Source organism: Lissotriton vulgaris, chromosome 4_1, assembly GCF_964263255.1.
Source record: "Lissotriton vulgaris chromosome 4_1, aLisVul1.2, whole genome shotgun sequence".
Taxonomy (NCBI): domain Eukaryota; kingdom Metazoa; phylum Chordata; class Amphibia; order Caudata; family Salamandridae; genus Lissotriton; species Lissotriton vulgaris.
In genome coordinates this window covers 356,442,036-356,459,004 of record NC_141691.1, presented here as the reverse complement: position 1 = coordinate 356,459,004, position 16,969 = coordinate 356,442,036, and the positions used below count along the sequence as shown (strand labels likewise).

Below are 16,969 nucleotides of genomic sequence, written 5' to 3'. Positions count from 1 at the left end.
CCAATTCTGCCCTTCAGGATACGCACAGGTGACTGTTTAGGGTAGAGTTTTAAAAAAGACATACCAATATTTCACTAGAGAGGGTATATCAAAATCAATGCCCCATCCCTCGAAAATGACTATTCCGCCCACACAGTATCTCTATGGGCCTCTTTTTTCCGTACTGACGTGGTTACTTTCCTGTCTGAATTTAGGAATGGCGGATCGGATCATACCCACTCAAGGTCCTCCGAGGTTTTCTGTTTTAGTGCAGATATGTGACTAAACAGCCTCAGCAGATTTCAAGAGTATCCTGGGGGTCTTTTGGAGTAAAACAGTGAATAAACAGCAGTTCTGGGGGATTGTGCCCATCCTCCTCTCTGACAGGCTGGGTTTCTGACGGTTGATAAACATGGTGGGCAGTGGAGGGCCCTTTCCTGATACGCGAGGACTCAGCTATACTATAATTGGAGGTTAGAACTCTGAGCTCATTCTCCGGTGGGTGAGTACATCAGAAGGTATCCGGTTGTGGGTCTAAGTTCACTATGGGTGAAGGAAATGGCTACCAGGCCACAAGGATTAAGCGGAGTTCCTGCCCTGTGAAGGGCACCTGATACAGCCCCCAGAATTAATGGATGTAATGTGAGAGGGACCCACAGTTCGAGTACTGCAGCACCAGCAAGGGCCCACAGACCAGCTTGTGCACACCCCAAGTGGTCCGTCATTCGGGTTGTCGCATTAAGAGCCTTCACACCTTCAAGCTCTTGGGCTTCTGTGATTGGGCTCTTCACCTTATCTTCCCTGTACGGTGTAGGCGTGATCTGCCAAGTGTTATCAGTTGAATCGACAGGTGCAGTTTGGGGGGTTGGCGGATTGGACGCTTGGGTGAACACTGGAAAGAGTTTTGCTGAGTTAAATTCCACCTGTGCAGTGGTAACCTTAGAAGGCAATTGGGTCGTCGTAGTTCTTTTTACCAAAGTTGTTTCTCTGAATGCGTCTTTCTTGTTATTGCCCTCCTTGATAGGCTAGATGTTGGCGTTGGGCAAGGACTATCAAAATGACAGAGTCCTCCTGATGCCTGCTCCCGTCTGCCATTACTAAGCTCAATGTCAGTGAGGGATCAGAAGATATCAAAATAAAGACGTCCTCGTGGTGCCCTCTTATTTCTGATCAAGTCCTCCTTCTCCTAAGATTCCCTTGATGTTCGGCTGAGGCGGAAGCTGCCTGGGTGCAAACTGTGGGTCGTAGCATCAAAAAGTAGCATCACAACTTCTGGGATTATAGCAGCAGTACCTTTCAGCATGCAGGTGCCAGGCTTTGTTGAATTAAAAACCACACTTATGTTACAACTTATTTCTTTAACCTGAGTCTCGGTTCTTGATGCGCTGGCCTTAACTGTGCTCACTAGCTCAGCTTGTCAATAATAGGGGAACAGGGGCAGGGCTTGTCCTTCCCAAGTGCTTTTATTTGGAACTCCAAGTGACTTTTCTTGGACCCGAGTTATGCTAGAGGAGAAGCAAGTGAATGGAATGTATCAGGTAAATTTGTAGGTCCATCCTATTTGATTTTCAGAGCAGAGCCCTAGAAGCTATGTCCTGTGAGGCTCTCATAGCCACCAGCGATTGGGTGTTGGATACAGGCTTTGTGTCCCCGTCTAGCCTAATATCCTTTCCTTGTGCCCCCTTCCCAGAAATGGGGTTTGCCCAAATGCCTCATTTATTTGTGCCTATGTTGGAAAGGGAGTTATCTGAAAGGTTTACCAGGTCCTGGTCAGTAATGCTCTCCCTCATGGTCAACATGGGTGAGTTATTTATGGTTGGAGGCATTTCTCTGATTTGCTGTATGGTGGTTGGTGGGCTTGACAGTCCTGGAGATCACTCTAAAGACAAGTAGACTTTAGCAGCTACCATGATCCTATTTTGCTTCGATTCGATCGTTGTTGGATCACTAATGGTGGGAGGTGTAATTGGAGGAGCGGGCTTGTGACCAGGGCCGGACTGGCCATAGCGGGCACCGGGCAATCCCACAGTGCGCCACACAGGTAGGGGCCGGTTTGGTACCCCTGGGGGCAGTTTTTGTTTCAGGGTCATTTTTGCAGCATAGCTGCAAAATCGGCCCTGTATCAAAATCGGCTGAAAACCGCCGGCCCTGGCAGAGAGATCGGCGGGGGGCGCTGGCCACGCACTTTGCCAGGGACGGTTTTGGTTCCCAGTCCGGCCCTGCTTGTGACTGACAGCTCCCCATTGATGCAACTGTGCCTGGTGGTAGAAAACGTAACTGGCGTACATGGCAGTAGTGATAAATCTATTCTTTAATCAGGGCATTGGTATGTCTAACTTTCAATGCATTAATGAGCTCTAATTTTGCCCGTCTGCATGCTGGGTTAAACCAGGTAAGCTTTTTGCCTGTTTTTTTCCCATTTCCTGCATGGTTCAGGATCTCAGCTACACTTGTGGTCAGTTTCTGATGGACTAGACCAAGTTTGGCAAATACTGGTTCAGAAGCAAAGTCCCGGGACAGGGCAATCACAGCTTCCAGTGCTGTAGCTACTTCTGCATATATGCCGGCCACTATGTCAGGGCGGGTTGCAGCCCTGTCCCATCTGATTCTTTGCCTGTTACTAGACAAGAGGGCCCGGTTGTCTGATCCTCTCCCTCCCTTGGGGCTGTCTCTAGAGCGACCTGGGCAGAGAAAATCTAAGATCAAGGGATTATGATCGCTTTCGGTCCTGGCTACCACCTTGAAGTCAATGACCTTATGCCATGCACAGGCTTCGACGAATATATAATCCAGTCGAGCCTCTTGGCCCTGTTTATTGTAAGTGTGATTTGCTGGTATATCCGAGCCAGCGCGGCCATTGTATGCCCTTATTGAATGGTTTAGTGTCATGGCTAACATTTGTACTGCAAGTGGGACCCATGACTTAGGCGTAGGACCCACCACTGGGGGAATTTTCCAATGGTCATCCTCTTCAAGGATTACGCCATCCCTCAGATCATTCAACGGCTCGTAGTGGGAATTAACGTCTCCGCCTATCACTAGGGTGGCCCCCTGGGGGGGTCCTAGTTAGGAAATTAATCCACCAAGCCAAAGCAGAATGGGAGGCAGATCATTGGGTCAATTTAACATCAAGTTTGGCTGGAAGAGACGCCCGGAAATTCTGGCAAATTGTAAATACCGGCACTATAGAGCAAGTTGAGGCTGTGGTCCCTAACGTAGCCGCCGGGGTGTGGGAAGAGCATTTTCGTACTCTCTATTTGGCGGACGCCCCTGAAGGCATACCGAATCAGATACGTCCAGCTCTTAATAATCAGAGAGGAATAACTGAGTATGAGTTCACAATGGGGGAGGTGGAGACAGCTATCCTCAACCTTCCTTTAAGTGAAGCGCTGGGCCTGGATAAAATAACGGGCGACCTTCTAAAGCATGACCCGGTGGTATGGGCCCCTTATCTGATGACCATTTTCAATGCTATATGGAGAGGCATGGAGGTACCCAGTACTTGGCAGGGGGCAGAGATTGTCCCTATCTTCAAGAAGGGCTCACCCCTGCTCCCTGCCAATTATAGGCCAATCAGCCTCATTGACGTGCCCCAAAACTTTTTGCACGCCTGATCCTAAATCGTCTTTTAGACTGAAATGAGGACCATTCCATTTTAAGCCCCTACCAGGCAGGGTTCAGGAAAAATGTTTCCACTACGGACCAGATTTTCCGCCTATTCATGATCTGTTGGAAAACTGTCAAGATCGGGGGTGGGTCATTATACACTATTTTTGTAGACCTACGCACGGCTTTCGATTTTGTCCCACGCCAGAAGTTATGGACTATACTTCGGGAGCTTGGTATTCCTCCCCCACTCCTGAATATGTTAATACGACTTCATGCCCAGAACTATGCACTGGCCAGGTGTGGCACCAACGGCTTACTGAGAGCTCGATTCCCCGATGGCAGGGGGGTAAGGCAGGGATGCGTTTTGGCACCCACCCTGTTCTGCCTCTATGTCAACGGGGTAATCGCACATCTGGATGCTGTCCACGATAGTGATGACCCAAAGCTTGCAGGGTCCCGGATCGCAGCAATCATGTTTGCAGATGATACGCTGCTCCTGTCTAAAACCCCCACGGGCATCCAGCGTGTCTTAGATGGGTTTGTTTCCTTTTGTAAAGAACGGGGTTTGGAAATTAACACCCCAGAAACCAAATTCATGATTTTTAACCCCTCTACAATAACACGTGCAAACCCCATGATAGATGGTGTCAGATTAGAAAGGGTCCATACCTTTGACTACCTCGGGCTCACCCTCAATGAATCATTCACCTGGGTCCAACATCAACTGAAACAGCACCTCAAAATGACCCAGATAGCCGGGGGCATACTAAAACTCTTGAATAAATCTTCGTACAAACCGATTGGTCCCCCCATTAGAAATTTATAAACTGCGGGCTCCTCTGGTAGTGTCCTACGGGGCTGAGTTGTGGGGCCACAAAACTAGCTCAGCAATTACTGTTGCTGAGAATAGATTCCTGAGGCAGTTGACAGCTCTGCCCGCGAGCACCCCACTAGTGCCGCTAAGACTGGACCTTGGCATCAGACCTATTGAGGAGGAACTGGCCCTCAGACCTCTAACTTTTTGGAGGAGACTCTGGGCCACTCCAGAATTGTCTGAATATAGGTAACAGTTAATGGAAGTATTGGGCTTGCCTAATGCGGCCAGGCTTCCCTGGCTAAAATATGTCAGGAAGGAACTCGAGAACCTTGGACTTGCCTCATTGTGGTTAGACCTGGAGCACACCTGCGCTGGCATTTCACGAAAACAACTGGTCCAGCTGTACCGGGAAAACCGCATGGTTCACTTAACATCAAGCTCCCAACTAGGTACACTCACAGCTAAGTTCTTATCGATCAAAGACTCCTATTTTTTGGAGCAAGTCCTGGACGACATTAGCCCTGCTGCCTAGAGGAAGCTTTTTTTGCAATGGTGGCATGGTTCGCTACCCATCAGATCTTTTACGTCTGACTGGTGCACATCATCGCCGAAGAACTGCCCAGGGTGTACTGCATCTCTAGAAAATGAGATACACATTGTCTTCTTTTGTCCTGCTTATCTAAATTCTACACGGAGGTGGATCACCCCAATTTGTAAAAACTTGGGGATAAGCCACTGCCTCCAGGTGTTTAGAATTCTAAAGACGGATCTCTCTCTGGTTGTGGTCTTTGCTGTTTCAAAATTTATAGCAGCAATGTGGAACACCAGAAGGGCACGTCTGGCCAACCTGTAAAATAGGACATAGAAGGCACATAACAGAATTCTACTGGGGCTGGTGGTAGAATCAAGAGGCTAGCCGGGTCATCTGTTTCATTGGAAATACACATTGTTATGAAATGGTTTTATTACTGTTTTGTTTTTAAAGATTTTATTGTATGATACTGTTTTAATGTAGTGTTCTTTTAAAACAATTTATTGTCGAAATAAAGATGGTCAATCGATAAATCTATTGATGACCTAGCAACTTCTAGCCTAGGGCAAGTATACAACCTGCAAATATTTATCTCAGTGGCTGTCGCGGTTTCTTTGTTTAATTTTTTAGTAATGGCGTGAAGCCTGCTGTCTAAGCTATTGCTGACTGGGCTGGGAGGAAGCCCTGTACCATTTTTGACATTGCACAGCGCAGCTTCATCTGTGAATACATCTGGGTCAGTAACTGTGGCTGTAACTGTAGCTTTATGGAATCATCGACTAATTGTGCTCAATTCTACTTTACAATAATTGTTTCAACTCCTTTAACTTAACTATAGCATGTTTTATTTATCGCGCCAAAATATCATTTTTAAACCTCTAAAATATGCACTGCTTCGTTACCCTTGTGCCTAGCTGTGCCTGGTACAGATACTGAATATATATCTATCTCCCAACAGCTCTTTGCGGACCGGTGAAACATATTGATGGCATTGACACAGTAGTGTGGGGTCATCACAGGAGCCATTTATACTTACTCCCTGCCCCCCACCCCGGCCGAAGTGACGTGCCTTCTCCGAAGGGACCCTAGACACTGGGCTGTCCCGTGTGCCATCTTGTGGCACTAAGGGGGCCGCCCTCTTATGAGGGTCCCCTGCTGGGACAAGTCGGTCAGCCCGCAAGGTCTCGCCTTTGGGACCTTAGAAGTGTTTAACCATGCAACACGATGTTGTTTCACCAAGGATATTGTGCTGCATAAATAAATACTTATAAGGCCCCAAAAGTGAGACCTATTGGCTATGTCAATACTTGTTTAATTTGGGCCTCGAAACGGGTCTCTATCTGGCTTTGTTTTGTGCCCTGGCACAAGCGGTCAGTTTTTTTTCGGACTTAAGTGACAGCAGGCACATCATGTGCGCATGCTTACACTGCTCTCTTCTCACTAGTGACGTCATGCCAGGTGAGCGTTGTAAGGGAAGGGAAATCCTTTAAAGAGAGTCGGTTTCTCTCTGGATTTCCCTTCTCTTTTTGTAATGCAGGAGCAGCAAAATTATCGTGGCTTTAAGTGGAGCTTTTTCAATATTTATACAAGTCATAGTTGCTTAGGGTGACCAGACGTTCCAGATTTGCCCAGACAGTCCTGGTTTTTCACCAGCTGTCCCAGCAGATTGCGGCAATTTTGGCTTACGTCCCGGTTTTTGGAAGGGGTAGACTGAAAACAGTGAAAGTCACTTTTTGGGTGTTCTAAAACGGTACTAGGTAGCAGCTGTTATAAGTAAGCAGTTGAATTAATAGGTATGATGCTGGTTGTAGAAATTACATTTATTTTTATTTTCTTAATGCATCTTCTGTGATCCTATGTTGATGAGAAATTACATTCTGCGCCATTGCGTGGAGGAAAAATTGTAGTCCTTCTTCTATTTTTCCAAAATGTCCCGTTTTTTGGTTCTCAAGATCTGGTTACCCTATAGTTGCTGCTTATTTATCTTATGCAAGTAACAACCATTGACAAAGCCAATAATCTTGCCTTCTTGTAGGTATGATGTTACTTGTTGTATCCCTGAGGTGAAGTTTGCACTAGAAAAGGGTTCGTGATAATTAAGATCCCCTGGTGATGGTGAAATGTGTCGCTTTCTCTCCTTCACTGGTTGGCATTAGCTGTACAATTTCAGCCAGCATCCCACACACAAATCAATGGAACGCCCCTAAATACCCCATAAAACAGTGATGGCAACACGTTACAGACAAAAGACAAAGCAACCACACTTCAGATAAAGCCAGCATATCTCAGGCTTGCTTTGGCAAAGTACAAAATATGAATATGGAGACATCTTGCTACGAAAGAGTAATTTGCGCATTCCCACATCCCTTGACTGTAACGTAGAAAATAGAAGGGAGGGTGCTGGGGCACAAACCCTCCCTTGCCATCATTTCTGACGCTGCCATACGTCCTCCACGTGGAATCCGGAGTTTGTAGTGCATCCCACAGTCCGCGAAAGAATTGTTCACAAATTCCCAGCTTGTTAATTTGAAATATTTCACAAGATAAGGAGCTTACAAAGGATTAATATATTTTTTACAATGAAAAAAGTGAGAACAAGAGAGCAAGAATAGATTTACATAAAGACAAAGAAATGTGACTGTTAAAAGTGTGACAACATATTCAGAAGTTTAGTATAGTTCAGAGGTACTGCAGAGTGAATATACATATAAAATCAGTTACATACATCGCAAATTCAGTTTTTTTTCAATGCAACGTAATTTCTCCAAACAAAAAGGAATGAATATTAGGGTGGATTATTGGCTTTTACCTTTCTTTACTACTGTGCTATTCCAGAAAAATAACTGTATGTAAATATTTCGTGGTCACTCCTGGACTGCCACACCATGGCCTCACTGATTAGATAGAGAAGCAACGCTGATGTATTGAAATGTAGCACTAGTGATGTACATCAGCAGCAGACATGGCCGAGATATTTGTAGTGTTCCTCCACCCATTCTCCTTTTGTTGTTTTCATGAGATGTCCTAAGCAGGACGACTCGCAGGCTCGCTTGGCCGTAGGATCCCAACTGCACCCCATTGATGAGGCCCTACAAGGTTGAAATCTGTTTGGGATTACTTCTGTTCCCATTTAGAGGGAAACTAACCTGGAAGTGTGGGCTAGACTGTTCCAACTAGAACACCACCAGGACTCAGGAGCATATGATAGCTCCACAACTGAAGCATTGCAGTTGGTAACAAAAAGGCAGCCTCAGCCATTGACAGTGGCAAGCATTCCTTTATATTCCCTTACTGCAATGAGGTATGTATGATGGGTATGTCCAGACATGGGTGCCATGCCAGACAGCTCATAATGTACCTCCCTGATTAGGCCTACGTAGGGTGAAACTTGCGTGTTCCTGTTCAGAAAACCCCGGGGGGCAGTTGGGGCGACACTCTTCATACTGGAACACGAACAAGTCTGATTTGCGACTGGCAGTGGCTGAGACTTTTCATAAGTATTCCAGCCATCATCTATGTGTTTCTCTTAATGTGTATATTTAACCTCTTTCAGAATAAAATACATTACTCATAAATTTGATTCAAAGGCAGCCGTGAATATACAAATCCAAAATGTATGTAATTTAACGCAACACAGATGTATCCGATATTCACAGTTTTGATCCAACCTCCCTAATCCTATTTTAGGCAAGAAGTATACAATATGACCTGATATGTGGCAAGTGGCAGCCATAATCCAATACACATAAGGTACTTTAAAGCAGCATGGGTGTTCATCTAAATGCTTGAGTCTTTCCTAAGGAAGAGGTAATGGTGGGTACCACCAAACTGAAGGCCCGATTTTGATTTCGGCAGACAGGTTACTCCGTTACACCAGAAACAGATATCCCGTTCGCCGAAATATAAATCCCATAATATTTTATGGGATTCACATTTCTGCAGACGGGATATCCGCCACTGTTTTGACGGAGTAACCCATTCGCCGAAATCTAAATCGGTCCCAGAGTCTGAGCTCCATTTATTTCTCTGGGGTCAGACTTAGCATAGGATTCACTGCCTTTATTTTAGGTCTTCCCTCAGAATTCCTTTAAGGTGTCAGGACAAGGAAAGAGCTTTGACACAAACTTTGGGCTTCCCTACAGGAATGATAGAAAGCCACACATGAAAACTCGTAGTGCTTTATAAGTAGGAGCAACTGTCCTTATGGCATATTACTATAGGCTAGTTTTAGGCTGAAAACTGTTCAGGGCAGTTATGAGGACGTGGTCCGTACCACATGCATCTTTGCTTGTTCTTCTTCCCTTAGCTTACCAGGTCAATTGTTTGAAAAGGGCCTAGGACTTTAAAAAAACCCTAGTAATGGAGCTTTCTCAACCTTAACATGTTGTCATCAAACTGTCAAATAAAAACACGGTGTTCCGATCAATCAGAAAATTCAGTGACTTCCAATTCCAAGTGTTCCAACAGCAAAAAGAAGGATAATCTGTACTCAGACTATTAATGAACATGGCTTAGAAATGAATGAGAGGTTAAGTTGCAAAGTGATACAGATTGTTAGTCATGTACAAAAAAACAAAATTACCAACAACACAAAATACCTAAAACTTAATCAGACGAATAAAACAGTACTAAAAGAACTCTGCAGTGTCTACAGCAGGTATAACGACGTTTAGAAGTAAAAGGCCATCATTAGATCCGTCTAACACAAGAGTTAGCATGATTAGTAGCACATTTCACATACCCAGCGGTTCACGCCCAAAATGAGATCTACTTTGAAAGTAAAGCATCTGGGTAAACTGCCTGGTAGTTCGATGTGGAACATGGACACTTCTCTAGACATTCAGCCCTAAAATGTCACCCCTGGTGAAGGTTCACCGTTCAACAACAAAAATGCTAGAGTCTGGTGTAGGGCAAAGGCAAGAAAGGAATAAAGAACACAAAGAATACAAGGTTTTAAAAATTAAATGCTGCTAAAAACTAAATTTAAAAATGTTGATGTTAACACACTCAATGTTTTAAATATAAGATTTAAGAAGTTTCGCAGGTCACTTAAAATACAAATCGTGACCCAGAGAGTTATGACAGAAGACTGCACATTGCTCGAAATATGAACTACCCAAAATGGAAAAGTATTGTTTTAATAGCCATTTCAGTGGCCACTTGGTAAATATTCACCAAACCTCTACCTGTTTTGCTTCTCTTGCTGAAGTAGCTGGGCTGCGATTTTCCTTAAATCTGTCACTTCTTTCAGTTCATCATCTTCCTGTTCCTCAGTCAATTGCTCATTTTGTAGCCTAAAAAGTAAAGTAAATGGAACAAATGAGCCTGAAAAGATTTTCATAAAGTAAATAATTTCCGGTTGGCTAGGAGTAGTAATCGCAGGGGAGTTCTGCCGTGGTAAATTATCGGGGAGTGCTCGGACACTATTCTTGGAGGAATCGTAGCTGCCTACACCCTGCTAGTCTGCGGTCAGACAAATATGTAGTCTAGTCTAGAGTAAGAGGTGTGAGAAGTGGGTTTATTCTCTAGTGTCAGGATGTAAATATCTCCACGGATCGTATAAACATAGCCAATCTGCCCAGTCGTCCAATGCAGTCGCTCTCCCTATGGTTCTCGTGTTTTAGTGTTGAGGGATGCTTGCAGGATGTGACCAAAATCATCCCAGATTATGGTACGCCCCCTGGGGCTGCAGCTATGGCATTTCTATAATCCACCAGAGTCTCGTTCGTCAGGCCTGGTGGAATATACACATTAAATAATGAGCACACCCTCCAAACTAATGTGCCTGCAATCCTGAGAAAGCACCCCACGGGTCTTTAAGGATGTCAGTTACCACCAATGGGAATATTTTGTGAGGCAAGATTACCACTCCTCTAGATCCCCTAGTAAACCCTGTGTGGTAGACCCGGTTTCATCCAAAAATACCCAGCAACGTGCAATTACTGCCCAGGGGGTGTGTCTTTTGGAGCAGGGCCGCCGGATGCAGGCCCGTGGCCCTGCACAGTAGCGGGAATTCCGTTCTCCTACAGAACTGTGCATAGAGACCTGGAACCTCGGTGAATTAGGATGGCCCAAAACTCACCTCAGTACCCAAAATCCCCTTACCGAGCTAGCTACAGTGTCTCATTGGTCATAACAAACTCCCAATGCTTAGACAGACCGGAACATGAACTTAGAGTACCTCAGGAATCGTGGAACACATGAACACTCTTTCGTTAAATAATCATCACAAACCAGAACGAGGAGTAAAAGAGGACACATGCATGTTTGAAATATTTATTTACTAATGCAAGGTTCTCAAACGCAGTATCTTGTATAATACTAACAAACATATTATAAGCAACAAAGTTATCAGCATAGTTATCAGTCCATAAAAGGCGAATGGTGAGAGCATACTAATATGCTGAAATGAATAGAAATGAACAATGTCTAATTCACACTCTCCCTATTTAGCATAGTATATTATATCTATGAAGGTCTCATTTGGGTTTTAGCAGGGCAGGCCCATACCTTAAAATCTCAGTGGCAGGACGATCACATCACCTCCCACCAGCTCTCTGCATGCGAAGCATATCAAGTGTGTTTTTGTGCGTTCAGCATCACAGTATAAAACTCGCCTAGAGCCCGATTTTGGCAGCAGCATGTGTATTATGTCTATAAGGGTGCGAAGATCAGTCCTTACAACAACACTGGGTTAAGTTATCCGTGTAGCCTTCAGCACTCGGTGTGCAGAACAAAACTGATATCAGAGCAATAACATATTATTTCTCCAGTAAATCACGAAGCTCTTCTGGGTTGAAAGCTAAAACAACAATTATGTGTCGTGTGCAAAAGTGAAGCAAGAATGAAAAACGGCGAGGAAACATTTAATAAACTCATGCTAACTTAACACAATATGTAGAAAAGAAGTAGCTATATGACCCCCCCCCCCCAATGATCAGAGCACTGTAAAAAAAAAACATCTAAAGGCAGAACCTTGAAGGGGCTTAACCTGAAAACAGAGTTCAATAATAATGAACTAATCTATTCTCCAAACGTATATATGCAGGCCTATAGTGGCCAAATGTAATTGATCCAACCTTTGAAAATATAAGTCAATAGGTCTGGGACGTATATAAAAATTGTTCACACATGAAAAAGGGACACTGTCCAAAAATATAAAAAGCACGTGCCGAAATAAGTAGAATAAACTCCATGGCATCTTACGATAGAATCGAATATGCAAAATATGCAGCCACAGCCTCCAATAAGAAATCACTGTCATCATCCGAAAACAGTTCAGCCATCCAATTAATTAGTGGGAAGGAACATACGTGCTGCTCCGTGACTGGATCCTCTATTACCATCAGAGGACAACTCAGTGGGTTCTCAAGAAAGCTCCTTGCCAAGAACTCATGCGCTGCTGCGATTATATCCCAACGACCCATTAGTCCATGCATCGCTGCCAAGGCCATAATCCTTTCGCCAGTACAAACCAACTCGTGAGCAACTACGGGGCTCATCAGATGATTAAAGTCGACTTCAGGAGACACCGCCAAACAGAGACACAAATCAAGGGCCCAGTGGAAATCGCAGCTCAGGCAATGAAACACAGGCTGGACACATGAGAAATAGGAAAATCGAAACGATAATCCAAACGCCGTGCTTAAGGTCGCAAGCGGCAGGGTGCCATAGTAATCAAGCATCCGGTTGCGCAGCAGTGACAGGAGGGGCTCTTCTGCTCCTAATGCAGGATGGGCAGCCATTTGTAATGAAGCAAAATATCACCAAAACGCCTGCAGCTAAAGCCAGCAAGACAGGGAATCCTCTGAACAAGCTCAAAATAATAGAATGAAAAAAGGCAGGGATGACCCCAAATATTTTTTCAAATGAAGTCACGAGACCACTGCAAACTAATTTAAAAAAGTGAGCCAGGCCGGAAGTGGAGGAGGCATTAAAGATTTGATGAACCAACTCGCTGAAATGTAACGGTAAATCAGTATTTAAAAGCGCTTGCACTTCTGTGCGTGTGCTAGCTGTGTGAAGGACGAATGTTTCTCGGGCCGAACTCAGGGCCACCTCTTTCTGTGACAAAAGGGCTCTTATTCTAGTCATACCATTGAACTCTGCTTTCAAGGTTGGGATGCGCGGCCAGATGGAAACATATGAATTCCCATGCGTAGGGGGGATACATTACATTTTTGCAGCACACCACACGCTCAGATACAGTTACCACATAAGCGATACCGACAATAAGATCACAACACTCCTCGTTATTCAACAGCAAATAACTACCATTTGCCAAAGGTGTAAACGTGGGAACAATTGCGGGTACAGGAGTCCCTTTCAAAACACAGGCCAGATTAGGCCGCACCTGGTTGCAGGAACCATGCAATTGAATGTGTCTGCATATTAATGAATGGTCAAGGGACTCTGTGCATTCTTCTCCATTCAGATAGATTTCTCTGCCGTCTTTCAGGCACCTACATGTGAAGGGAAGAGACCATGCTTCATGGAGGAAGGCACCTCCTAACGGTTCATAACGTCCTATTGCCACATGTCGCATACAACTAGTGAATTTGTACAACGCGAATGGTAATGTAATTAATCTGTGGATAAGCCACGTTGCATCAGCGGCCTCAGCAACAGAGAACGGTAAAGATTCCAACCTCTCAATGTGTAACATGGAAAATGATGCATCTCGCATTGAAAGCATGCGCTGTTTGTCAGTCAAATTAAATGGGCAAAGAGGGAGGAAACGTTCATGTAATTCCATGGCACACGGCCAGATTTGAGAGTCTGTAGAGTCCATGCAAACTGCATCACAGAACGCAGTTGATTTTGGCCATGGTATAAAACAGACACCTCATCATTTACAATATCAACTACAGAAGAAACAATGTTATTCAACGTGTATATGCGGGAAGAAAGCATGTTAATACTGTTATCGACAACTGCAAGCACCTTTTCTAAATTTGCTTGATCAATTGCTCTCTGGTGCTTAGCAGCTTCAATCTGTGATAGCTTCCAAATTTCATTGTCAGCAGCATAAATCCAACGTTTAGATCTACCACTTGCCGGGCCTTTAATGAAATCATTAATATCCACCTCATCAGACAGCTTAGATAGATGTAATTTAACAGCAGCTAATGTAGAATGTTGTAACCAATTTTGACATAATTTGCCAACTGAATATGTTGTAACGGTGTGGTCAGGATCAAAACGTGGATCAGGCCTGATTCGTGTAAAACCTTCAGTTAAACTCAGAAAGCGATGCTGGCAAGAGTCAGAACTTCTGTGCCATAGCAGCTAACCCTTTGGATCAAAACTGGACACATTAAATGATGCATTACCTAGTAACGTCTGCAATTCTCTAAAGGAAAATTTTGTGTAATTATCCCAACCAGGATATTCTTCCAAATCAGGGACAGTAGGAGTATTTAACTTTTTTGAAGTAGACAATCCAAAGCACGTTGTCTGAGAAATAGTAGAATTCAAAAACAACACATGATTCGGGATGAGACATGCACGGTGCAAAGCCTCAGTGCCTTGTACCTGCCAACTTTTAGAACCCCAAACCGATTTAAGGTCAATGGTTTCCTTCCATAGCTCATAGCCTTCTATAGCTAACTTGTCTAAGAAGGACTTCGAATACAACAATTTAGTATCGGTAAGTCTAACTTTGGACATGGGCTTCTGTGTCATCTTAAAATAAAAGGACTCAGGACTTGATTGATTAAAGTCGGTAAAGTAAGTGTACTTCTTCAAAAATGTACTGGAGCTGCCTTGTAATGGTGCTGGGCAATGTTCCCACTGTGTGTACTTTACAGTACTCCTTCTGGAACTTGGTTTATGCAGGAAATGATTACTATAATGTTGAAAGCAAAATAAGTCACCATAATTAGCAGATTCTAAATATAAATCCTCAGGATCAAAGGCAGCATAATATTTTAAATCAGTAAATAATGATTCTACAGCCAGAAAATTCCAATCATCAGAAAGTATGTTTTGTTTAACCACATCCCCCATGTTCACTCTAAGTACATTTGGGACATTAACCACTTCAGTTGGGCCATGAATTTGAAATTTCACTGCATCCCACACAATCCCATCAAGAACCGGCCATGCTGTGATGTTAACAAAGTTCAAGTCTCTTTTCAGCCTGTGTGCAGAATGGGAAGAGGATAAGGGGGCCAAAGTTCCATTAAGATGCCGAATGCATGTTCTCTCCTCGACATAGTGTCCATCCATGAGTCGAAAAAAATAAAACACAAAACCAAAAGACATAAAAAGGTATACTGAAAAAAGCATTAGCCAAATATATGTCCAAGGGGGAACCAAAAAATGTTTTTGGAATAAAGAGGCATAGATTGCACAACTGGAGGATTTTGTCGAAGTCACTGAAGCAGAGTCAAATGAGAATCTAGAGTCTGTGGCCAAACGTGTTTGTAAATCAGGCATCGATAAATCAGCAGGAAAGGAATAATGGAGGTCATCATTGTTATTAACTGGGAAATTGTTTAGCAAAGGATTGGAAATGACAGGCATCTCTAAGGCCACTTCTGGCTCAGCAGCTGCAGTAATGGCCAAAACAGAATTTCTCACAATCGAAGGACATGAGACTGCCGGTGTCATACTATGAAGAATCGGCCACCCTGTGTATCTTGACATTGTCAATTGAGATAAACCTGTTTTCCTTACGACCTGGAAGTGGTGGTAAAATGACTGTTCTCATGCCATTCACGCCAAGAACGGGGACCGGTGCTCGATAGGAAGGACCAAATTCTTTCTTGTTGTCGATCTTCTCTCGAACCAGTTCTCCAACTTTGGGTAGCCAGCCAACTACCGGGATCTGCAAGGCATCATCCGATGTGGAGGGCAAATGTTCTTTTGCAAGACTGTCTCTGGTCTTTTGTATGTCCTGTAAAACAGCACAATGTTCATCTACGTCAAAGGCCGTGGCTTGAGCCACGCAGTCTAGACCGTCGAGGTCAGGGACGTACATCTTGATACCAAAGAGCATTTCGTACGGGGTCCGCCCACCCAGAGACCTTCTAGGGAGATTATTAAGAGCACGCTGCACGCCATTGAGGTGTGCCAGCCAGTTTTTGCCAGTGACTATAACTCGAGCTGTCAAAGATTGCTTTAAGTCACGGTTCATTCGTTCCACTACACTGTTACCCTCAGGTCTGTACGGAGACGAAAACTTGACTTGGACCCCCAACGAAACCATAGCATCCTTATACGCCTTAGAGGCGAAAGCCGGACCCTGATCCGAATGGAAGGTACCACAGGCAAAAATCCCTACAAAGACACGCAAATCTCTTATGACAGTCCGTGAATCAGCGCTGCGATGGGGCCATACCCACACAAAGCGTGTGCATGAATCAACTGCTACTAAGATGTACTTATACCCAGTATCAGAAGAAAAAGGGCAGCAGTGATCTAAATAAACGCATCCTAATGGTTTATTAGAAATGTACAACTGTGTCTGTGGCGGACGCGCAGCAGTCGAAGGTTTTATCTGCTGGCAAATGTCACATTGAAGGACATAATCACGCGTCTGTTTGTACAGTCCCCGCCACCAGAACCTCTGTTGTAGCTGAGTTACAGTGGCAGAGACGCCCGCATGCGCAGACGCCACCCCTTCATGAGCCGCTGTAATCAAAGTAGCTCTGCGATCCGAGTTGGGAACTAAACGTTCGCCAACATCAGGAATTTTCACGTAAGGAACCTTATCGGGACTTAAGTGGTATGTGTACTTCGAAGGGAATCCCGCAGGATATTTACCTCCCTTCTCAGTGGCAGCAACAGCCGCCATGATGTCATCATCTATTTTACTTTTGGACTGTGTAACTGCTGCAACTAAATATTTGGATACTGCTGATTTCGAAGATTCATCAGCAAGCGAATTACCGACAGCGTGGACTCCCACGCACTGATGGCCGAGAGCATGAATCACAAACACAAGTGGCAACTGCTCTTTAAGCTCAGCCACTCTGACCCAGATCATTTTAGGTTTTATTGTGCTACCTTTGGAATCACAAAATTCA

The 16,969-nt window shown here is 44.4% G+C and overlaps 1 protein-coding gene across 2 annotated transcripts in view; it reads right to left on the bottom strand.

Moving 5' to 3' along the window:
* Positions 1-16,969, bottom strand: part of LRCH2 (leucine rich repeats and calponin homology domain containing 2) — a 927,979-nt gene that overhangs the window by 392,608 nt on the left and 518,402 nt on the right. For both annotated transcript variants that reach the window (XM_086918732.1, XM_086918733.1), the window contains exon 11: positions 10,124-10,231. In XM_086918732.1, coding sequence (XP_086774858.1) covers positions 10,124-10,231 — 108 coding nt within the window. The remainder of the gene's footprint in view (positions 1-10,123; positions 10,232-16,969) is intronic.